The 24,750-nt window shown below is 51.2% G+C and overlaps 1 protein-coding gene across 1 annotated transcript; it reads right to left on the bottom strand.

Annotated features, from left to right (window-relative positions):
* Window positions 1-21,890: 21,890 nt before the first annotated feature.
* EI90DRAFT_2975413 (S-adenosyl-L-methionine-dependent methyltransferase) lies at window positions 21,891-23,882 on the bottom strand. Its single transcript, XM_039055857.1, has 7 exons — window positions 23,568-23,882; window positions 23,419-23,513; window positions 23,105-23,372; window positions 22,963-23,048; window positions 22,693-22,908; window positions 22,444-22,635; window positions 21,891-22,392 (listed from the first exon to the last, which is right to left on the bottom strand). The coding sequence occupies exons 1-7, from the start codon at window positions 23,698-23,700 to the stop codon at window positions 22,324-22,326; spliced, it is 1,059 nt and encodes a 352-aa protein (XP_038913115.1). The 5' UTR covers window positions 23,701-23,882; the 3' UTR covers window positions 21,891-22,323.
* Window positions 23,883-24,750: the final 868 nt, after the last annotated feature.

Raw genomic sequence — 24,750 nt, 5'->3', positions numbered from 1 at the left:
GAGCGGAGGTGATTGGGGAATATGGGAGCTCTGAGGTTAGTGAAGGAGTGGAGGTGGTCCGGAAGGATCGGAGGCAGTGGAAGTCGATGGCCGTGGATGGATATGACACTAAATGTCACTGAATAAAAATAGAATAAATCAGCTGAAAGTCACAGTGCAGCCATACATGCAGTAATTGTCATATCCATACAATCCCAACCTCCGCTCTGGGCTCCCGGAACTCCGAAACCGACTCCGGAGCCCTACTTCCCTTCTGTCACCTTCTCCTTGCCGACTCCCAAGAGGTTATCCCACCTCCAGCTCCGACACCACCTTTGGTCCAACTCTGGAACATTCCAGGTCCGACCTCAACCTCGACACCTCCCAGATGAGCACACAACACCTATGCTCCCGACTCCGGACCTCCACTCCGGAATCCCAGTTGCGTCTCCATCTCCAGAACCTCCGGTCTTAGCTCCGACCTCGGACTTTGACCCCACCTCCGCTTATACCCATTGTATTGGTTAGCTCATTCCATTTAATTATGTTTGCCAATATCCCGGAGTTTAACTTCCGAGTTCAGACTTTCCGGACTTACCTCGGACCTTGCAACTATTGCATTGTCCTATTCAATTCCGCTATTCTCCCTCATTCCTATTTGGGCTGCTGCTTCCTTTCTATTCAGTCAGCCGGCCATTCCCCACTCCCTTCCTCCTTCCTTCCTCCTTGGGCCTTGGCCCTTCACTCCTCCTTTGGGAAACACCATTGAGTCAAACCCTTGACCCTCGGTGTTGTTCCTCCTTCCAGCTCCCTTTGTCTGCTTTTGGAGTACCCTTGCTCCTTTTGATTCCGGACCCCTCCTTATATACAATGTACATAGTAACTTGTAACCTCAGTCCGAAATTGACTTGAATTCCCCCAAGAGACTTCCCCTCTGCTAGATCTGAAATTAGGGACCCCTAGGACAACCAGCAATGGCACAGCACTCCGCATGAGTCGCTGAGGCCAAGGTCCTTCCATGCTAAGTCTCCGATTCCACTCCGGAGTTGTCCAAATCCACCCATTCTAACAGTAATGCATAGTCTGAATTCAGAATGACCAAGTCATAGTGAACTTAATGGTAAACAAGAAGAATTTGAAATAAAAAACTGCAACAAATGCATTAAAATAGTTTAGGCAAGGAAGGACAATAAGAGTTCTAGGTGCAGTCTGACCACAGCAGGGCTGCAGTTCAGCACAGCTGAGTGCAGTAGAACTATAGCGTGAAAAATTCATTTTTTATTCAGTTTGAGGAAAATACACTGTAAATGAATCCTGTAAATATGAGGTAGAGCATGAAAAAGGAAGGCAACCCAAGGAGTATAAATGGGAGACCCTTTCTGTGACTTTACACCCCCTGTAGAGAAGTAAGATTCTCAAGCATTTCTGGTTATCACTCCAGTGTGAAAAAGTGAAATACAGTTAAGATTGCCACTGTAGTAAAAGGCAGCAATCAGGGAGAGAAATATTAAGTAAATATTTCAACAGGAGAGCTGGTTAACACTCCAGATTTCAAAGTGTAAACAACAACAGTTATTTTGCTATTGTCAAAACAAGCAATAAAAATATGACAAAATAAGACAAGGCCAAGGGACACTTCAGACACAATCTAAACCCATTGATGGAGTATAATCTTTGAAAATTCACCAAGTAGAAGATTTACTTCAGGTTAAAATTCCAAATTTAATGATCCTATGCAGAATTATAACTAGATAAATTGAGAAATTACACTAAGGGAACAGCTCCGCAGGGCTTTGTTCATCTGTAAGTCATTTCTCAGAGATTTTAGACTAACCCATAAAATAGAATTAGCCAAAACACTCGGATTGGTACTATATTTACAACAAATCTACTAGTACACTTCCCCATCCAAACTAAAGAACCAGGGAACAGCTTGGTGGTGGTCTCGTTAGAACCTCCCAACTGACCATCCTTGTCATATCCATCTATGGCCATCGTCCTCCACTACCTCCAATCCTTCTGGACTACCTCTGCTTCTTCATCACTAACCTCAGAGCCCCCATATTCTGCAATCACCTCTGACTCCCTCGATGGTCACCACCCCCTCAAATCAATATATTACCTATGCCTCCCTAAGTACAGAACCCCGAAGGCCTCCAGACAGCTCCAACGTCCGCTAGTGCACTCCCGCCCCTGCTGGGCAATTCACTTGCTTGCCCTGCAAGTCTACCTTTGGGCCTATCCCTCCTTCCTGTTTCTCGGTTATAGCCCATCATTCCGCTAACCCCGTAACCCGACTCATCAGTAATATTCAGTCAGCTAACATTTAACCCCATTAGCTCCACTCCGCTTGGTCCTGCCATTCACAGGCCTGCCCTCGCTGTAACTATATATACATAACTTGTAGATAGGTTACACCTGTTAGATACTGATCCGGGGTCGGGCACCGAAGGTCGCCGATGCGGACCGCTAAGGGCCGCGATGGCCGCGATGCCTCAGACAAGGCCCGAGGGTAGGGCATTTGGCCTCAGCAACTCTAAAGGGAGTGCTGTGCCCCCTAGTTGTCTCTTGGCCCTCATTTCGAACTTACTGGGGCTGCCTTGTTGGGGTCAGGGCTTGGGGTCGTGGTCAAGTCGATATTAGAGCTAAGGTACTATAATGTAGTATACAGGATATATATATGAAGGTGAAATGAATAGAAGCGGACCCGGGCCGAAGGCCGAAGGGTCCGGAAGCAAATAGGAACAAAGAGCGGGGTTGGCCGCACCGCGGCCGGCAATGACTGAGGGTCAAAACAAACAATAACAGATAAATAAACGAAGGGGTGTAGGGCCGCGATAGCGGCGATGGTATCATAGCGGAGTAGGCGATGTCGCGGAGTCACGCTAGGTCGGTACCAGAGGCGGACTCGGGGCAGGGAGGTCGGTGTGGCTGTGGGGGAGTCGGCCAAGTGTAGGGGAGCCTAGGGGCAAGTGGGGGAGTGAGCAGGGAGCCCTCAGGGAGGATAGGGCTGAGGTCGGGGCTCGCGCTCACGCTCGCATAGCGGTAACGGGCTCGGGCGGCATCGGGACGGGCGGCTAACAGGCCGGAATGCACGGCCGTGACAACACCCTAGTGATAAAATCGACTAGAGTTAATCCCCCTTGAGTTCTCGCTGCCAGTAAGTAAATTAGGGCACAGACATGTAACTAGGCACAGCGCTCCTGGTCTGAGTTGAGGCCAAAGCCCTCTGCCATGGAGACATTTCCTTTGTCTCACACCCGGTCTCTAACAGTCCTTCATTCTCTCCTTCAACGGTCCCTTTTTTTTTTCTAAAATTCTTTCAGCACATGTCTCGATTCTGATGGTCCGGAATCTCCACAGTGTTGGTGCTGGCAGCTGAGGACATGGTGGCTGAGGACGTTTTGGTACCTCCAAACATGCATTTTCATTTGTTTGGTCAAGTTGCTGTGCTTCTGTTGTTGCCTCCCTCCGCCATGGACACTGCCCAAGGTAAGCAATGTTTTCAATCAGCCAGTGGGTATGATTGCTGGAGTCACATTTCCATTTGGCTGGTACATTCACATTTGTTCCTGGATGGGGAACATGGAAGTTGTTGAAATGTCAGTTGCAATCATCAAAATGCAGTCGGACTTGCATTTTTTCCTGATTCCACAGTGCCCATATGAGCCGAAGTTATGGCCCCACAGCTGAATCTAAGCATGCACCTTGGCACTATAAGTACTCACGTTCAAACCAAATTCTCGACTGGAACTGTTAGCTATGGTTGTTACTTGGCCGGTAGCGAGTCAGGCATTGGAGGGCTGCATGTCTTCCATCGGAATGCCCACATTTTTTACCATTGAAGTGTCCAAAATCATGACTGGACCATCTACTACATCTGGACCTTCATTGATGATGAGCAAGGAACTGGACACATAAGTCATGGAGTCCTCTTGAGCGTTATCTTTCATTGTTGATTGCACATAGACAGACATCATGATCTCCTGAATGTTCTGGCCTGTCAGGGCATTGTCAGAGACCAGATTCGAGACGAAGGAATGTCTCCATAGCGGAGGGCTTCGGCCTCAGCGACTTCTGCCAAGAGCGCTGTGCCTAGTGACACATCCGTGCCCTAACTTACTGACTGGCAATTAGAACCTAGGGGGGTAACTCTAGTTGATTTTACTACTGGGGTGTAACCTATGTACAAGTGGGATATATATATGGTTACAGCGGAGACGGGTCCGCAATTGGCAGAGCCGAACGGAGCGGAGCTAACGGGGTTTAAACATTAGCCGACTGAATATTACCAACGAGTCGGTTCGTGGGGTTAGCGGAAAGGCAGGCGATAACCCAGAAACGGAAAGGAGGGATAGGCCCGAAGGTGGGCTCTGCAGGGCAGGCGAGTGTATTGCCCAGCAGAGGTGGGGGTGCGCTAGCGGACATCGGAGCTGTCCGGAAGTCCTCGGGGCTCCGTACTTAGGGAGGTGTAGGTAATAAATTGAAATGAGGGGGTGGTGACCATCGAGGGGTACCGAGAGGATTGCGGAATATGGGGGCTCCGAGGTTAGTGAGGGAGGAGCGGAGTTAGACCGGAGGGATCGGAGGGACCGGAAGTCGATGGCCGGGGATGGATATGACAGTATCCCCTTCTTAGGCCTGAACCCTTGAAGGCCCAGAATTAGTAAGACGAGGGGAGCTGCACTTACAGGAAGAAAAGCAAATGAGGAAATGAAAATGAAAACGGAAGTGAGGAGCGGAGGGGAAAGGAAAAATGGGAGAGGAGTTGGGGTTCCTGAGGAGCTTCGGGTCCAGGCTTCGCTGGATACCGAGAGTGGAACGCTTCGACAAGGTCAGAGGCGTGATCGAGTTCACCGGCAAGGAGCCATTGTGTCTCCTCGTTGGTCCCTTCATAGCCTAGCCACTTGACCAAGTAGAGCAGCTTGTTGCGTCTACGTCGGTCGATCTTGGAGTCGAGTATTTCCTCGATCTCGAACTCCATCTCGCCTTCGATCTCTACGGGAGGCGGAGGTGGCTGGTGGCGGTTTGGAATGGTGTTCGGGACGGATGGTTCGATCTGCGAGACATGGAATACCGGGTGAATGGCTCGCATGTTTTCCGGCAGGCGGAGAGTGAGGGAGTGGGTTCCAACACGGGCGATGATCTCGAATGGGCCGAGGTTTTTCTCAGAGAGCTTTTTGGAAGGTCGAGTGGAACAGAAGTACTTGGCCTTTACGTAGACCGAGGTTCCTACTTCGAAAGCTGGGGCAGGGCTCCGACGAGAGTCTGCCGGGCCCTGATAACGGATCTGAGCGAGATGCATTTCCTCGTGAAGGAAGTGGTGGAGGGAGTCGAGATCGACGGAGTACTCTTGGGTGCGTACTGATGTCAGGTCTCGCTCCGGGTGAACGGTGATGTTCGGATGGTAGCCTTTGTTGGCAAAGAACGGGGAGACGCCCGTGGTGGCATTCGGAGCGTTGTTGTATGCGAACTCTGCGAGAGGCAAGAGTTCGGACCAATTGTCCTGCTGGTAGTTACTGTAAATGCGCAGGTACTGCTCGAGCGTCTGGTTCATCCGTTCAGTCTGACCGTCTCCTTCCGGGTGATAACCGGAGGTGAAGTGGAGGTGGATGTCGAGGGCCTTACCAAGTGAACGGAAGAAATGAGAGACAAACTCCGGACCCCTGTCGGAGGTGACATGGGATGGAACTCCGTGCTTGGAGAACACATGGAGGAGGAAAAGCTTGGCCAGTTCCGGAGAGGTGATGGTATCGTGGGTAGGGATAAAAATGCACTGTTTGGACAGGCGATCCACGACAACCAAGATGGAAGTGAATCCGGAAGAGGAGGGTAGCTGTTCGATAAAATCCATGGAGATGGAGTTCCAAGGACATTCGGGGATGGGGAGTTGTTTGAGTAAGCCGTAAGGCTTATGATGGGGGACCTTGGCACGGGCACACGAAGTGCAGGAGGATACGTAACTCTTGACGAAGTTACGGATGCCCGGCCAGGTATACTCACGATGCACTAGATCCAGAGTCCGGTTTTGCCCGAAGTGTCCGGAAAGTTGGTGGTCGTGTTTGTCTCGCAAAACGTGAAGACAGAGATCGTTAGAATCCGGCATGTAAATGCGATTGTCCAGCCTTAAGAGGCCTTCGGCATCAACGGACCAGCGGGAGTTGGGGAGGTTGGGGGAAGCGAGATGAGAAGAGATTGTGGTGTCGGAGGAGAGGGAGGTTAGGATGTCTCGATGAAGAGCCTCTGTGTCGACGAGTACGGCTGCTCGGATTACTGTGGCAGCTAGGAACGTAGCTCGTAAGGATGCAGTGAGCTGCTCCGAAGTGAAGACCGGTCAGAAGTTCTGTGGATTGATGCGAGCATAGTCCATATCCCCTTCTTTGGGATAGACGTCCCAGCGTCTTGTCAACGCATCTGGTTTAACTCCGAGTCTTCCAGGACGGAATCAGACTGTCATGTGGAATTGGGAGAGGAACTCTGACCAGCGGGCTTGCCGCCGGGTCAAGAGTTTGGTGGTGGAGAAATACTCGAGGTTCTTGTGGTCAGTGACGACGTCGATTGGGGTTCCTGAACCTTCGAGGTAATGACACCATGATCGGAACGCATCATGAATGGTGAGCAGTTCCTTGTCATGGGTGTCGTAATTGAGCTCCGGCGCCGAGAGTGTTCTTGAGCGGAAAGCGACGGGGCGAATTTCTCCGTCATCACAGCGAATGGAAAGGATTCCGGAGATTGCATAATCGGAGGCGTCGGTTTCTACAATGAGGGGGGCGTCAGGTAGCCAATGTGTGAGGATAGGAGCGGAAGTGAAGGCCTCTTTCAAGGTGTTGAAAGCAGCGCGACAATCGTCGGAGAATAGCCAGGGGGCTCCTTTACGTGTGAGGCACGTCAAGGGGACCACAATGTCGGAGTATTGGTGAATGAAACGCTGATAGAAGTTAGCGAAGCCAAGGAAGGATTGGACATCCTTGACTTTACGGGGCTCAGGCCAATCTTGGACAGCTTTGACTTTCTCGATGGACATGGTGAGTCCGGAAGGAGAGAGGCAGTAACCGAGATATTCCGTAGTGTCCGTATGGAACTCGCATTTCTTCGGATTGGTGTATAGGCCGTGTTTGCGGAGTCTCTTAAGAACTTCTCGGACATGCTCCTGATGCGAAGCCATGTCTTTCAAGTAGGTAAGGATGTTGTCTAGGTAGACTACCACAGAAACATCCAAGAGGTCGGCAAAGATCGTGTTGACGAATTGCTGGAAAGCCACAGGTGCATTCGTGAGACCGAATGGCATGACAAGCCACTCATAGGAACCATAGCGCGTGCGGAAGGAAGTCTTCCATTCGTTGCCTGCTGCAATGCGAACCAGGTGGTAAGCATGCCGGAGGTCGAGTCTGGTATAGACCGTGGCACGGCTAGGTGCGTCAAGGAGGTCGGAGATGCGGGGAAGTGGGTAGCGATCCTTTTTGGTGATCTTGTTCAGCCCTCGGAAGTCGACGCAAAGACGGAGGGATCCGTCCTTCTTGCGGATGAAGAGGACCGGTGCCGCATGAGCGGAAGTAGCGGGACGAATGAAACTGGAGGCCAGGTGTTCATCTAAGAACGCCCGGAGGGCCTCGAGTTCCGAAGGAGAGAGAGAGTACATGGTACCCAAGGGTGGGGAGGTGCCTTCCTCAAGGTCGATCTTTAGGTCGTGCTCACGGTGTGGTGCCAGCGTCGAGGCTTTGCTCTTACTGAACACATCCACGAACTCGTGATACTCCTTCGGAACAGCCGAGAGGTTGACAGAATCGGTGTGGGATGAGGCAGCCCTCAAGCCGCTTTCCTCGGAAGGGATGGTTAGGCTGAAGGATACCGATCCTTCAAGTCGGCAAGCCTTCGCGAATGCGGAACGGCTGACGAACTCGATAGATGGTAATGGAGGAGTAACAGCCTGTGACTGAGGTGCTGGCGAAACATCAGATGTGTCATATCCATCCCCGGCCATCGACTTCCGGTCCCTCCGATCCCTCCGTTCCAACTCCGCTCCTCCCTCACTAACCTCGGAGCCCCCGTATTCCGCAATCCCCTCGGCGCCCCTCGATGGTCACCACCCCCTCATTTCAATTTATTACCTACGCCTCCCTAAGTACGGAGCCCCGAAGACTTCCGGACAGCTCCGACGTCCGCTAGCGCACCCCCGCCTCCGCTGGGCAATACACTCGCCTGCCCTGCAGAGCCCACCTTCGGGCCTATCCCTCCTTTCCGTTTCTGGGTTATCGCCTGCCTTTCCGCTAACCCCGTGAACCGACTCGTCGGTAATATTCAGTCGGCTAATGTTTAAACCCCGTTAGCTCCGCTCCGTTCGGCTCCGCCAATTGCGGAACCGTCTCCGCTGTAACCATATATATATCCCACTTGTACATAGGTTACGCCCCAGTAGAAAAATCAACTAGAGTTACCCCCCTAGGTTCTAATTGCCAGTCAGTAAGTTAGGGCACGGACGTGTCACTAGGCACAGCGCTCTTGGCAGAAGTCGCTGAGGCCGAAGCCCTCCGTTACGGAGACACTCCTTCGTCTTGACCCTGGTCTCTGACAAGATGGTTGGATGTCGGACGACGGCAGTGTTGCCGGAGACGACAGGGGAGAGCTCGGAGTGACTGTCTTGGTAGGTTCGGAAGTTCGGAATGTGATACTGCTTGAGACCCAGTCAATCAACGGATTGTAGCGGGTAAGCCAGTTGTGTCCTAGGACTAGGGAACATGATCCATCCAGCGATGTGACAAAGAAGGTCGTGGGGGTGATGTTTCTGGAAGCGAAGTGGAGGGGAATATCAACGGCACGGGTTATGATTGAGTTGGTGCTACCGTCGAATAGGCGTAGTTGTAGGGGTTTGATCTGGTATGTCTTCAAGGCCAGCTTTTTTACGAAGGTGTCATCGATGAAGCAGTCCGAAGACCCAGAATCTACAAGTGCGGGTACGTTCTCATAGGAGTGGAAAAGTTTATTTTGTGTCCTACTATTGGACAGAGGAGAAACAGGAGGAGAAGAAGAAGAGAAGCGGAGAGAGGTGGATCGATCTACGGAAGTAGTCAGAGGGGGCGGAGGAGAGAGTGGTACATCAGCAACACTATCTACAACGGGTAGAACATTGCCCGAAGGGTCAACATTGAAAGGAGAAAATAGACCATTTGAAAGAGAAAAGGAAACGGGAATGTGGAGGGAAGATAAGTCGGAAATGGAAGACGTGTTTAAACGCACTTCTTTGAGCGCACGGAAGGAAGGATCGCAACCCCCGGTCCGTGCGGAGTCCACAGGGGTGCGGACTAATTTTTTGCTGAAGCGGAAGCGGATCCTTGCTCCTCGGTCTAGGCCGAACGGGCCTTAGACGCGCGAGAAGAAGACTTGGGACAGTCCTTGACCATGTGGCCAGACTGACCGCAGAACATACACAGTTTCTCGTCGAGACGATGCTTACGCTCTTGTGGCGTGAGCTTACCGTTGTCTCCGAGTTTAGACGAGAGGTCCAGTTTAGCGGAGCTGGCCTCGGACTTCTTATTGTCCTTCGGAGGCCTACTACCGGAAGCGGAGTTGAAAGAGGAGGAGGAAGGGACGGGGTCGGAACGAGAAGCGACGGTGGACTTGTCGAAAACGTTAGAGGAAGAGGGTTTCGCGTGATGTGTAACTTCCGATTTACGCTCCCAATAGCGCGCATCGAGAGTTTGGGAAAGGGTGCGAAGCTCAGAGAGAGTAGAGGGTTTACCTACTCTGGCAATATCATCCTTGATATGTTCCGGCAATCCGTTATAGAAGAAACGACGAAGCGCGGCTTCTCCGTAACCGTGAAGTTGAGAGGCGTGTCGATTGAACTCGATGACGTATTTATTGATGTGGTGCCCATCCTTCATGTCCAATGTCATCAGTTGAACCTCGGCATCGCCCACAGGATCGTGAGGGCCGAAGTTAGTTTGAAGTTCATTAACGAACTCTTGATAGTCGTTCATCCATCGCGGACGAAGCGTGGAATTCTGGTCGAATAACAGGTCCGGCTCGAACCAATCGAGGGCCATTCCCTTGAGGTAGGACTGCGCAAATATGACTTTAGCACGGTCGCTAGTGAAAGCGAGGGGATGGTCCTGGAAATTGAGCTCGCATTGGACCAAGAATACTCGGAGTTCTCGGGGATCCTTTCCGTCGAACTGTTCGGGTTCGCGGACCTTGGTCCGGAGAGCAGAAGATGGTCGTCATCGTCGTCGTCCGGTGTGACGAGCCAGACTGGCAATGGCTTGGGCCAATTGTGTAATGGCCACGTTGGAGGTGGGTTCGGCATCGTCGGTGGTTGGGACAGTGGGGATGGGAGGATCAGCAGGAGGAGGGTCGACGAAGTCGGGGACCTCGGAACCGAGTCCAAAGAAGTGGACGGGATCTATGGGTTGTTCCGTGGTGTCTCCGAAGTCGGAGTCTGCAACTGGTGATCAATTCCTAACAGGGCGCATGATCGGAGTCGATGGGAGAGGGGTTTCAAGGTTAGAAAAGCTTCGAAACTCAACTGGGTTTCTCGCCAATCGACTAGGACCAGGCTGAGAGGGTTCTGGGGAAGGTGAAGCGGAGTTGGGAACTAATGTGCGTAGTTGCGAACGAGTGCGAAGGACTTTTGGTGCCATACAAGACGTGTACTAGTCAGGGAGTAGTAAAATACTGTCAGAGACCAGATTCGAGACGAAGGAATGTCTCCGTAGCGGAGGGCTTCGGCCTCAGCGACTTCTGCCAAGAGCGCTGTGCCTAGTGACACGTCCGTGCCCTAACTTACTGACTGGCAATTAGAACCTAGGGGGGTAACTCTAGTTGATTTTACTACTGGGGTGTAACCTATGTACAAGTGGGATATATATATGGTTACAGCGGAGACGGGTCCGCAATTGGCGGAGCCGAACGGAGCGGAGCTAACGGGGTTTAAACATTAGCCGACTGAATATTACCGACGAGTCGGTTCGCAGGGTTAGCGGAAAGGCAGGTGATAACCCAGAAACGGAAAGGAGGGATAGGCCCGAAGGTGGGCTCTGCAGGGCAGGCGAGTGTATTGCCCAGCGGAGGCGGGGGTGCACTAGCGGACGTCGGAGCTGTCCGGAAGTCCTCAGGGCTCCGTACTTAGGGAGGCGTAGGTAATAAATTGAAATGAGGGGGTGGTGACCATCGAGGGGTACCGAGAGGATTGCGGAATACAGGGGCTCCAAGGTTAGTGAGGGAGGAGCGGAGTTAGACCGGAGGGATCGGAGGGACCGGAAGTCGATGGCCGGGGATGGATATGACAGGCATACACCCTGACCTAGCCCACACCTGGCTGTTGCACTTCCCACATGTGCCCTGTGCCGGATGCTCCATGTGGCTGGATGCCCCAGGCCCCGGGCCTCAGGTCTCATGTGACTTCCGGATATCTCCAGAAGTTTTCGATATATTGTGGCCACTGTGGGAAGATGAGACGTTAACTTCCTCCTCATCTTCTTACCCACAGTAGGTTGTGCCCTGGATAGGGCTGGTTACACCTGAGACTGTGGACCATAGGGGAGGGTCATGGGGACCTGGGAGTCGTCCCCTGACATGGCCCCAACAGGCCTGTCAGGGACTCATCTGGGGTTGAGGAGGCCCGGGTGTAGTGCCCAGTGCTGAGAACCTGGCAGGGTGTGGATCGGGCATGCGTACTGACAGGCCCAATGCGGGACAGTAGTCCCTGCCACTTAGACTGAAGTGGAAAGATGTTATTATTATTAAAAGGGGAATGCTATACTACTTACCTGAAGTGGAAAGATGAGAAGAAGGCTACTTCTTCGGTTCCCACTTCAGGTATGTTTATATATACATGCAGCTTGGGTCACATGACAAATGCCATGTCACCCTCGCACACAGCCATAACCACCTGGGTGTCTCCATGGGAGATCCTGAGGGCATCTGGTGCAAGCATGTGTGCTGGGCACAGTGGGAAGTCACCCAAGGTGCCTGGGCTGGGTGTGTCATGGGCATGCTGCAGGTGGGTCAATGGTACATTGATACAAAGGAAGGTCATCCATGTAAAATAAAGAGAAAATAAAAAGGAAGTAAAATAGGAAGAAAGTGAGGAGACAGAGATGAGGAGAGGGAAAGGAAAAGGGGGAGGAGGGGTGGATAGCAGGGTACTGGGTCAGGTGGGGCTGGGTGGAGCTGGGTCAGGCAGGTGTGCCCTGACAGGGGCACAAAGTCACAGAAAGGGTCTCCTTTTATACTCCTTAGGTTGCCTTCCTTTTTCACACTCTACCTTGTATTTACAGGATTTATTTACAGTGTATTTTCCTCAAACTGAATAAAAAATGAATTTTTCACAGTATAGTTCTACTGCGCTCAGCTGCACTGAACTGCAGCCCTGCTACAGTCAGACTGCACCTAGAATTCTCATTGTCCTTCCTTGCCTAAGCTATTTTAATGTTTAATTAGAACTTGACTGCACCGCATTTGTCACAGTTTTGATTTCAAATTCTACTTGTTTACCATTAAGTTTGCTATGACTCAGTCATTCTGAATTCAGACTGCACATTACTGCATGTATGGCTGTGCTATGACTTTCAGCTGATTTATCCCATTTTTATCCAGTGACATTTAGTAGAAATGTGATTTGAAATGTTAAACAAAATGTAATTAAGAATTGAACAAACGAATGTGTTAGAGTTCTCCACTTTATTGCTATATTTTTCCCTATTTTTCCCACCATGGTCTGTCATAGTTTTGTGGTTTTTTGTAGTTTTTTGTCCATTTCCCCTGGTTCCCATTCATATTCTTGCATCCCCTTCACACCATAATTCTCCCTGAACTTGGGATTGCCTTGGATAAGCCACTCTGCCATAAGACTGCATGATGATGGCTTATTAAACTCGGATACCAGATATCTTTGCTGAAGAAGGGGGTTTATATGGATGGGCATGAGTAGGACAATGTGGTCAAATACCGGAATGAGGTATTTTTGCCAGGGATGAAAGAACTCGAACCATGCATGACTTACAATGGAAGTTCCTTGGAGTGCAAGGAGCCAGTGCTGAAGGAGGGAGAGAGATGCATCATTCCCATCTGGCATGATGAGAGCTGTTTTCACATGAACAAGTTCAGGAGGAGTGTGTGGTGAGCACGGATCCAAATCTCATTAGGATGAGCTCTAATCCACACTATAGGCTGAAAGAGGGGCAGTCTATCTTGCAGAAAAAGGGCCATTGTAAGGAAGGGATCCCAGTTACATTATTCCTTTATTATTTCTTGTTGTACCTCCTGTATTTACTTATGTATTGCCCAGAGTTGAGTGAAGGGTCTTCACTCTTCTCCTCATCACGTCGAAATACTAAGTTCTATACAACCTAGCTTTCGACTGTCTTGAGAACTGAAGAGGCACCAAGGTCAGCACCTACACCGGCCTTACAGCCATGGATGCTTGATTCATGTGTTGGATTTCATTAATGAGGAGACTGGTTGGCTTGTTATTCACAATGAGGATGGAAGCATCTCCGAAGGGAATGATGCCTGGAAGATAATTTATCCAGGGACTAATGGTGACCCATGGTGGGACACTAAGCAACTTCTGGAGCAAATTTGCACACAAGCCATCCCAGTCTTTGAACGTGCCCACCCAAATTGTCAAGCACTATTCATTTTCAATCAGTCTTCTGCCCATGCATCCCTTGGCCCCGAAGCTTCAAATGCCTTTGACATCGGTCAAATGGTGGGAAGCAGCGCAAGCAACACAATACAGTAATCCCCAATGATGACACTATTCCGGGTGTCACAGCAACCCCAGTCAATGGTCACCAACCTAGGTGAACCCAAAGGGCTTGAGACAGTTTTGACCAAGAGATGGTTCAATACACATGGCAAGAAGGCGAAGTGCAAGCCACTCTGTCCATTTGAGAACAGGGATTGCTGCCTTGCCCATATTCTCAGCCACCAATCAGATTTCACAAATCAGGTCTCAATGTTGGAGGAGTTGATCACCAGGGTGGGTCATCTTTGCATTTTCCTTCCAAAATTTTACTGTGAATTGAATCCAATAGAAATGGTATGTTTCTAATTTTATATCATCAAAATAAGTATTACTGAGTCCGGCGCTTGCACAGTATTGGGGTTATGTGGGGGTCAGCAAATGAAGGGAGATGTCTGAGGTAATATTGTAACCACATGATACAAAAAAAATGGCTGTCATCCTCATGCAAAAACAATTCCTCCTGACAATACAACCATGTTTCAAGTATTGCCATAATTATTACTTAATAATGTGTCAGGGCACACCCGCCTGACCCGGCTCCACCCGGCCCAACCTGACCCGGTACCCCGCTGTCCACCCTTCCTTACCTCCTCCCCCTTTCCCTTCCTCAGGCTCCCTCCTCAATCTTCCCTCCTCACTTTCTCCCTATCTTACTTCTTCTTTATTCTCTCTTTATTCTACATGGACGACTTTCTTTGTATCAATGTACCATTGACCCATCTGCAGCGCACCCACCATGTACCCGGACCGGGCACCTCGGGCGACTTCCCGCTGTGCCCAGTATGCGCACCTGCACCGGATGCCCTCAGGATCTCCCACAGAGATACCTGGGTGGTCATGGCTGTGTGCGAGGGTGATGTGGCACCCATCATGTGATCTAAGCCGCATGTATATAAACGAACCTGAAGTGGGAACCAAAGAAGTAGCCTTCTTCTCAACTTTCCACTTCAGTCTAAGTGGCCAGGGACCACTGTCCCGCATCGGGCCTGTCAGTATGCACGCCCAATCCACCCCCTGCCAGGCTCTCAGCCCCGGACGCTACACCTGGGCCTCCTCGACCCTGGACGAGTCCCTGACAGCAGAAGAAGGCTTCAACCTCATCTCCCCCACCTCCCCTGCCTCCCCTGCCATGGTGACAGAAGAACAGTACGATGACCTCCTAGCCTGGTTCCAGGAACTGCAGGCTATTGTGGAGAACCAAGTCCTTAACCATCCCCCACCCGCTCCTGCGTCTGCACCCATGCCCACACCTGCACCCGCTCCCGCACCCGCCCCCAGACCCAAGCCACCTAAGGTTGCCCCCCCCACACCCTTCGCAGGAGCCAGCAAGGATCTGGACCATTTCAAAGCCGAATGTGGAATCTACTTCCACGTCTGTGCGTCCGAGTTCCCCACCGCCCTCTCCCAGATTCTCTTTGTGTTGTCCTACATGAAGGGAGGACCAGCAGGAGCATGGGCAACGCAATGCACGATCTCGCTGCTGACGGCAGGGTCCCCAGCACTCACCATGGACGAGTTCAACACGGAACTCGACGATATGTTCCAGGACCCAAATCGGGAAGCCACCGCCTGGCAGAAGCTGGCAGCCCTCCAACAGGGAAGCGACTCCGTGGACAAGGTCATCCAGGAGTTCGAGATATTAGGGCCTGCCTCAAGACTGGGTGATGTAGGGCTGGTTGACCGCTTCGAGCAAGCGATCAATGCCCGGCTCCGCAAGAGCATTTACCGTCTCCACCCTATGCCCACCACCTGGGCTGAATGGAAACGCGAGGCCACCCTCCTTGACAACCAGTGGCGACGTTTCCAAGCCACCCAGCCACGAGCACCCCCACCTAGACCCCCACACCCACCACCTCGTGACCTGTGCCCACACCTGCACCCCCAACCCCCACAACTCGTCCCACGTTGGGAACAGGTCCACAACCAATGGACCTTGACCGATCGAGGACTGACCAAAGACGGAAGGGGTTGTGTTACAATTGCAACACCCTGGGCCATGTCGCATGAGAGTGCCCGCACCCCAAGGTCCACCGAGTCTGATGCCTGCATCCGGAAGACCTACAAGCTTTGATGGAAGGGCTGAAGAGGCAGTTGGGTGAGGGACCAGAGGCAGAAGAGGGAGAGACAGGGCCAGACCCCCAGGAAGAGGATTTTCAGGAAGGCAACCGGTGAGGGATGCGCCCCAGCTGCCTGTAGAAGATAACCCATGTAAATACTGCAACGTGCATGAGTCAACACCACTGCAGAAATTCCATCGAGTTATCGCAAAGAAAAAGAGGAAAAGTGCATCCTCTACCCACAGAAGTGAGAGATGCCCAGAGCTAACACCCAAAGTAGCAGTGTCTCCACCCGCCATTTACGTCCTTTCCAAACAATCCCCCAGATCACTCAACCTCACGGTGACGTTGACCACCCTGACCTCTCTTGCCCCCGTATCAGTGTCAGCCCTCCTGGATTCAGGAGCCACTGGGAACTTCGTGAGCCCTGAGTTCGTCCGGAAGCACAGGCTCGAGACCACCCCGCTCCCACAGCCCATACCCGTCCGCAACGTCGATGGCACCCCAAACGAGAACAGGGCCATAACCGAAGAACTGGAGGCCCTCCTGATGTTCAGACGACATACAGAACGGGCCCGCTTTGCAGTTGCAAACCTGGGATGCCAATCCCTCATCATAGGGCACTGCTGCATCACAACCCAGAGGTGGACTGGGCACGACAGAAGGTCGTCATGTCCAGCTGCCCATCCTCCTGCAGGGGGCTGTGAGTGGGAAATGACCAAGACCTCACGGTAGAGCCTGGGGACAGGATCTATGCTGCGATCATCCCCCCGGGGTGGGGACACGACCTGAGAGCGACCACAACGCCATCTCAGCAGATGGCCCAGGAGGCCCATGACCCGGGGGCAGAGCCCATGCCGTTCGAGACGTTGGTACCAGAGCACTACCAGGACTTCCGGGACGTGTTCTCTAAGGAAGCCTTTGATCAGCTACCCCCCTGAAAGCCCTGGGACCACGCCATAGACCTGGTGCCAGACACGAAGCTACCCAGAGGAAAGACCTTCCCTCTCTCATGACCTGAGCAGAAAGAACTGGATGAGTTCTTACAGGAGAACCTGCAGAACGAACATATACACCCATCCAAATCCCCGATGGGGGTGCCAGTCTTCTTTGTCAAGAAGAAGGATGGGTCGTTGCGCTTAGTCCAAGACTATTGGAAACTTAATGAGATCACGGTCAAGAACTCGTACCCGCTCCCCCTCATCTCAGATGTTCTCGCCCGCCTTCGCAATGCCAAGTACTTTTCAGCCCTGGACCTACGTTGGGGGTTCAACAATGTCCAGATCAAAGATGGGGACAAGTGGAAGGCAGCGTTTGCGACCAACCAGGGGTTATTCGAACCCATGGTGATGTTTTTCGGCCTGTGCAACTCCCCCGCGACCTTCCAGACCATGATGAACGACATCCTTTGGGATTTCATCGACCAGGAAGTCGTCATTTGCTACATGGACGACATCCTCATTTTCACTGCGACCCTAGAGGAACATCGGAGGGTAGTACGAGAGGTCCTGGAGACGCTGCGAAGGAGGAAGCTCTTCCTGAAGCCTGAGAAATGTAAATTCGAGCGGATGTGGATCGAGTACTTGGGCCTCGTCATCTCTGAGGGCAACGTGGCGATGGATCCTGTGAAAGTCCGTGGAGTTCTTGACTGGCCAGTCCCAACCAAAGTGAAGGAGGTGCAGTCCTTCCTAGGGTTCGTGAACTTCTATCACCGGTTCATCAAGGACTTCTCAGAGAAAGCATGCCCCCTCCATAAGCTGACCTGGAAAACTCAAGCCTGGAATTGGGGCCCAGATGAGGACGGTGCCTTCCTAGCCCTTAAAGAAGCCGTCACCACTGCACCCGTCCTCTCCTTCCCTTCAGACTCCAGCCACTTCAAGCTCGAATGCAACGCTTCGAACTTCGCAACCGGTGCAGTCCTCTCCCAGCTCCAGTCGGATGGGGAGTTCCACCCGGTAGCGTTCATGTCCAAAAGTTTCACGGACATAGAACGCAACTACGAAGTGTACGACAAGGAAATGCTGGCGATCGTCCAAGCCCTCGAATAGTGGCAGCACTTCCTAGAGGGCGCTGAAGAGAAGGTTGAGATCTACACTGATCACCGCAACCTGAGCTATTTCCGGACGGCCCAGAGGCTGAATCGACGCCAAGCTAGATGGACCCTCTTCCTCTCCCACTTCCACTTCACCCTTGTCCACCATCCTGGGAAGCTCATGGGGAAGCTGGACGCACTCTCCCGTCGTGCTGACCACCCGAAGGGGAGAGACGACAATGAGGGGCTAACTCTTCTCCAACCTGCCTGGTTCAAAGCCCGCGCGACAGAGGCAGTTTCGGTGGAAGGTGAAGAGGCGGGTATTCTGGGAAGGATACATGAGGCAAAGGACCATGACAAGAAGGTAGTGAAGGCCATGCGAGAGCTGGGAGAAGGGACATTAAGGTCGGATGAATGGGAGAAGCAGGGTGACCTGATCCTGTACCGGGGAAGGGTGTATGTCCCAAAAGACCCCCAACTCCGCCATGATCTGGTATGGCTACACCACGATTCACAGGCAACGGGGCACCCAGGGTGATGGAAAACCCTGGAACTCGTCTCCCGTGACTACTGGTGGCCCTGGATGGCTGAGTATGTCGGGCGATACGTATGCAGATGTGACACCTGCAATCGCGTCAAGTCCTTCCCCTCACGAAAGGTTGGGAAGCTTACCCCAAATAAGATCCCCACCCATCGTTGGCAGGTCATCTCAGTGGACATGATAGGGGAGCTCCCAGAGTCCAGGGGATACAATGCCATCCTGGTCGTAGTGGACCAGCTGTCCAAACGCATCCACACGGTCCCCACTGTGACAACTGTGGATTCAGAGGGTATCGCACAACTCTTCTTGGAGCATGTCTGGAGACACCATGGGCTCCCTGAGGAAATCCTCAGCGATAGGGGGAGCGCCTTTGTCTCCCGCTTCTCGAAGGAGCTCGCAGACCTCCTAGGCGTCAAGCTGACCCCTTCAACACCCTGCCACCCCCAGACGGATGGGCAGATGGAACGGGTCAACCAAGAGATCGAGGCCTACCTCCGGGTGTTCGTCAACCACCACCAAGACGACTGGGCAGACTGGCTCCTGCTAGCAGAATTTTCCTACAACAACTGCGTTCACTCCTCCACTCACCGAACCCCCTTTGAACTCGACACCGGCCAACATCCTAGGATGGGGACAGAACCCACATGCACATCTGAGGTGGAAGCTGCTGATGCATTCTCGTCAAGGATGATGAAAATGCAAGAGGAGGCAAAGGCAGCCCTAGAGCACGCAGCGGACGAGATGGCACGATATTATGACTGGGACCGGGACCTGGCCCCTAAGTATCGAGAGGGTGACCAAGTCTGGCTCAATGCCCACAACTATACGACCGATCATCTGACTAAAAAACTGGACCACAAGTGGCTTGGCCCCTTTAGGATCACTCAAGTCATCTCCCCAGCTGCCGTTAAGCTCCAGCTCACCGCCCGACAGAAGGGAATCCACCCAGTCGTGTCCGTGACGAACGTCAGGCCACACCTCCTGGATGGTATCGCAGAAAGACCCACTGACCCACGCCCAGGCCCGGAACTAGTAGAAGGAGAAGAAGAGTATGAGGTCGAGAAGATATTGAACTCTAAGTGGCTACACCGGAAACTTTGGTATCTGGTAAAGTTCACTGGCTGGCCGAACTCTGAAAACCAATGGCTCCAGCGGGACCACCTAGCCCATGCCCCCAACTGGATTGAAGAATTTCACAGGACGCACCCCCAAGCCCCAGGGAGAGAAAGGGAGAACCACCTGGCCGCTTCGAGGTGAAGCGGCTTAAGGGGGGGGTGATGTCAGGGCACACCCACCTGACCCAGCTCCACCCGGCCCAACCTGACCCAGTACCCCGCTGTCCACCCTTCCTTACCTCCTCCCCCTTTCCCTTCCTCCCTCCTCATTCTTCCCTCCTCACTTTCTCCCTATCTTACTTCTTCTTTATTCTCTCTTTATTCTACATGGACGACTTTCTTTGTATCAATGTACCATTGACCCATCTGCAGCGCACCCACCATGTACCCGGACCGGGCACCTCGGGCGACTTCCCGCTGTGCCCAGTACACGCGCCTGCACCAGATGCCCTCGGGATCTCCCACAGAGATACCCGGGTGGTCACAGCTGTGTGTGAGGATGATGTGGCACCTGTCATGTGATCTAAGCCGCATGTATATAAACGAACCTGAGGTGGGAACCAAAGAAGTAGCCTTCTTCTCAACTTTCCACTTCAGTCTAAGTGGCCAGGGACCACTGTCCCGCATCGGGCCTGTCAGTACGCATGCCCAATCCACCCCCCGCCAGGCTCTCAGCCCCGGACGCTACACCCGGGCCCCCTCGACCCCGGACAAGTCCCTGACATAATGATAGATACCGCATAGGATGTGAGCCCATTTTGAAGCGGTGTTATGGATGATTATGGAATATCACAAAATGTGCGGGACCTTCTTGAGCTTTTCTCATGCACCAGGAAGAATTTCGGAAATCCACTAGGCCGAAACCTACATTTGTACCTATAGAGCAATCTCGCAAAGTTTGAGCCCAATCAGAAAAGAGGGAAGGTACATTCTGTGACTCGGAAGCCACAATGGATGTAGTAGGCCCAAGCTCCATATAATATACAGTTGTACCAAGGTAATAACTGAGCAAAGAGTCAGTCCAATGCTATTTTAGCATTCCATTGAAGTTTGATGGGTTCATATGTAGTTATCATTGAGTTATAAAGCAATATTGTCAGAGTACAGCCCGGTTAAGTCCGGACTGCTTACACACAACTGATGACACACCTGCCCCATACCCGCACAGCCTGATCATCATCCCCGGACTGGGACAGACATTTGTTATATTTCCTTCTGCAGAGCAGCCCCGCTTCGCTGGGTATACTGACTTTATCATTCCCTGGGTAGCGAGTGAGGAAGATAACTTTCTTCTCTCACTTCCCCTTGCTGCTCAGCTGGAATCCCTATCGCAATCCGCTTTGCCAGGTTCCCCCATTGAGACTGATCCTGTCCCCCTCGGCCTCAGCTCCAGCGAAGGCTCGGGATCCCTCGACTTAGAGTCCGAGCAGCTCGGTACCCTGACAAATATGTTAAAATGCGATTTTATGTATGGTGAATAACTTTTGATTGAGGAAAAGTTTCCAAAATCCGGTAGGCCAAAATATAAATAGACGATACATCTACAATCATGCCAAAAATCAAGCAAAAAGAAGAGGATTGAAAGTACATTTGGGGTGCATCTTTCCAAAATGTCGGGATAGGTGCAAAAAGGAATCACATACCAGGGTTTACCGACATTGCCTGGCCCAACCTGGGATCTCTTGGCATCTAACCTTCAGTCTTATTGGCTTATTAATTTGGGGGCAGACACCCACACCCACTTCCTAGTCTCCCAAATGCCAAGGGATAGAACTTCTTGGACATATTCCAGGAAAAAGATCACCTCCCCCCAAACCCGACAATTTACTAGAGCTCGAGCTCATATGACTGGCCATGCTGAACAACAGTCAGCAAGGGGGACCCATAGATACAAGAATTTATGGCGATGCGGAATGACAGTGTTTAGCCCAACCACGGTTTCATAAATAAAAAATCCATCTAATTACTCACCTCCACATGTAGATAACTTCCGACCTTCACATCATTGTCATTTACACAAATTCTAGATAGTTTGCAACCTAAAGATGATGTGCTTTGAGTGGGAGGATGGCACGGCCAGAATCGAGACGCATTTTGCTTATGTAAGTGTCACAAGGTCGCAACATTGGTTGCCGACCCCCAGGTTATGCAAAGTATCGCTACCGTGAGATTTGGAAGTCAAGTTTCTCAGCTGCAAAGGAAGCTGTGATACAGTGTTTGGATGCGTGCCCATCAGATACAATCCAAAGATTCATTGGTCGGGCTTGGCAGTTTATGGATGCATACCGGAAGGGGTTGACTGGGAAAGCAGCGGCATGGGCTGTGAAGAGGCAGAAAAGCCACTGTACAGTATCTGAGAGCACTATGGCAGATATGGACAAAGTTCAAGGTTGATTTGGATCAAATGCTGGCATATATTCCACTCTAGATGTTACATTTCAATGCTCAAAATTATCAAATTATCTTAAAAATTTCGGTCCAAAATTTTGCGGGTGCTAGAAAAAATAGGGAAAAACCCAGAAATTGCATTTTTGAGCAGATCCCATCAAAAGGGGTCTGATTTCGACCAAATAATGCTTAACGGTCCGGAGAACCCCGCTATAGAAATTTTCTTGTCTTTGCGTGGGCCCAACTGTACTGGGATTGGATGCAACGGACATCGACTGTGGAGACAAGCAGCAGAATATTACAAGTCATAGAGGCTGAAGTCCCACCTAATGTTCAAGTCATTCAAAGGACTAAAACTGCTTGCTTAGCTGAGTGACATAACATGTACCCAAATAAAAAAAAAATTGTCTGTCAAACACAACCAGGATGACCACGAGCGACAAGAGTCCATCAAGAAGTGAGATTTAATTAAATACATGATTCAGGTTGGCCTTTGGCTTTCTGGAAACAAAAAGAGCCATGGGAGTAAAGAGCTGATGGGACTATTAGCAGTCGAACAGAAAGACGACACAACAGAATCGAACCTTCATCTGGCCTCCCCTCACAAGACCGGTTAACGCTTGTTTTAGATTTTCACAAACTTCGAAAGTCCCCTGAGGAACCAGACGTAATTTTTCCAAGAGCCATAAGCCATTATGCGTGATAAATTGTCCAAGCGTCGACGTCCGAAATACCATTATGTAGTCCCACGCTGTCTGGGCTTTGCGAAGATCACCCTAGCCCACAATGCAAAAGTCAGCGGTAATGAAAGGAACGAGCAGGGACATACAAACCTCCAGGACGTAATACCAGGGGACTTCATCTGGCCGTTCCGCAAGATCCTCATCGAGCTCAATCTCGAACCCAACCGTCTTCAACGCCTCGCGAGCCTGAGCGTAAGAACGCATTTCAGCGATGCCATCACCAACTTCAATTTCATGTGCTATAGCCTTATGCTCAGGAATTGATGGATCCCAAGCATCAGTCATCACCCATTCGTATACGCCGAACTAAAATAAATAATAATGACGAAATGGCACCCTTCAGGCGGAAACGTAACTTACGACACCACCGGGCTTCAACACCTTATAGATCTCGTCATAAATACCCTCAAAGGTTGGTGCATGCACGGTGGCCTCAATAGCGTACACTGAACATGAAAAGGAAGGTTAATTGTTCAGTTCCACAACTATAACGCCGACGCACCAGCATCAAAACTATTGGGTCCAAACATTTCTGAAAGTTTCATGAAGTCCCCTTGGATGAACTCGACCTGTTCTGAGAGCCCGGCGGCGGCTGTGTACTTCTTTGCACGGCTTATCTGAAAAGCATTGTTGTTCACACCCACAATACGAACATCCGAGAACCGTGCGATCTCTCGGGCGGGTCCGCCAACGCCACACCCCACGTCGAGGACGCGCATCCCAGACTTTAGGCCCATTTGAGCAGCTAAATAGTGCTCATGCCTTGCAACCTGTTTTGTTGAGAAGCTGGAGCGAAACGAAAAAAGGTAAACTGACTGATTGGTGAAATGATTCGCCTCTGTAAAATCGAGAGAAGTGGAAAGACCGTCCCCAGGCGTACTCATATAACAAAGTCGCGCCATCATAGTAACCTATCAGATTCGAGCGTTAGTTTGAATGTGCGAGGGATGCATAAAAACATAGACCATTGACTACGTCTGTATAACTGTGCAACCGGTTCTCCTTATGCGTCTCGCTGTCTTTCTCCGAAGTCTCAAAAAATCCGGTATAGTTCGCCATGCGCTCGTGAACGCGCCCATCACCATTCTCCTGAGACATTATTTAGCGACCTGTAAAAATCTTGGGTCAGCACACGAAGTCCAAATGAAAAAATTGAAAATGGGATAATGGGAGGTAGAATAAAATCATGTTTCATTGAGTCCACCATTATGCATGCGTATTTTCCGCACCAGGTTGGAAGGGAACCAAAAATATGCACTGACCGTTGAGGACGTGGTAGGGAACGATGAGGGGAGGACAGGATACTTGAAAAAAGAACGCCTTTTATATAAGGTGGTACGACGGGAACTAAAATGCATCCGTGAGAACCTTCACCCCACGTGACCTTTTGTCGTCATTACTCTGCACACAGAGTCACTAACCACTCCCGATATTACGCAATTGGCGACGCTGAAAATTTGTCATCATCTTCCCTTTCGGGTTGCTTACATGCTTTCTTTTACGTCATCTCGCCTGTCCCTTCTCTCTTTTATTTTCCGCTCCCCATTTGTCCTCCTGTTCCAGAACTTCACTTCGACTTTAAACCCAACTATGCGAAATACACAGTCCGATGGAAACAGTCTCCACTGAAGTTGGCTTACTCCACAACGTTCAACAATTGCCAAGGACTCACTCTTGATCAAGTAGTGATTGATTGTAGAGAGGATGTCTTCTCACATGGGCAGCTGTACACTGCGCTAAGCTGTGTGCGACATAGGTCTCATGCGATGCTGTTCTTGCCCGAGTCAAGCTGGACGATGCGAATGTAGTATACAGAAGACTTTTGGGTTAACGTTAACCTGGCTTGCTACGTTACTTGAATGAATGGACGGCAATTGTTGTATGTACTTTGTTTCAATGAATGTAAACTTCTGTACAGGTTAGCCCAAGACAAATGTAGCGGGGCTTTGCTGCCAGTCATTGGCAGCAGTCCTCTCATGCCGAGAGGTTTCTGATGGTCTATCTGACCATCTATCTATAATTTTATTGGCTCCTTAGCCCAAGGAGCCGCTGCTGTTTCTGGAAGCACCCTGCGCTTCCTTCCTTCTTTCCTTTTCCCTATGGAAAGCCAATCTGCTTTCCTCTCAGTCCGCGAGGCTGGAGATGGTC

This window comes from Cantharellus anzutake (assembly GCF_015039405.1).
Source record: "Cantharellus anzutake strain C23 chromosome Unknown EI90scaffold_44, whole genome shotgun sequence".
Classification (NCBI taxonomy): Eukaryota; Fungi; Basidiomycota; class Agaricomycetes; order Cantharellales; family Hydnaceae; genus Cantharellus; species Cantharellus anzutake.
The sequence above is the reverse complement of the archived record's forward strand: the minus strand, read 5'-3'. Positions and strand labels throughout refer to the sequence as shown.

Excerpts from the sequence above, each read along its gene's own strand:
- EI90DRAFT_2975413 (XM_039055857.1), bottom strand. The coding sequence starts at position 23,700 with ATGTCTCAGGAGAATGGTGATGGGCGCGTTCACGAGCGCATGGCGAAC. Across the intron at positions 23,373-23,418 it reads GCGAATCATTTCACCAATCA|GTTGCAAGGCATGAGCACTA; the intron begins GTCAGTTTACCT and ends TCAACAAAACAG. Across the intron at positions 22,393-22,443 it reads TGAGGGGAGGCCAGATGAAG|CTCTTTACTCCCATGGCTCT; the intron begins GTTCGATTCTGT and ends TAGTCCCATCAG.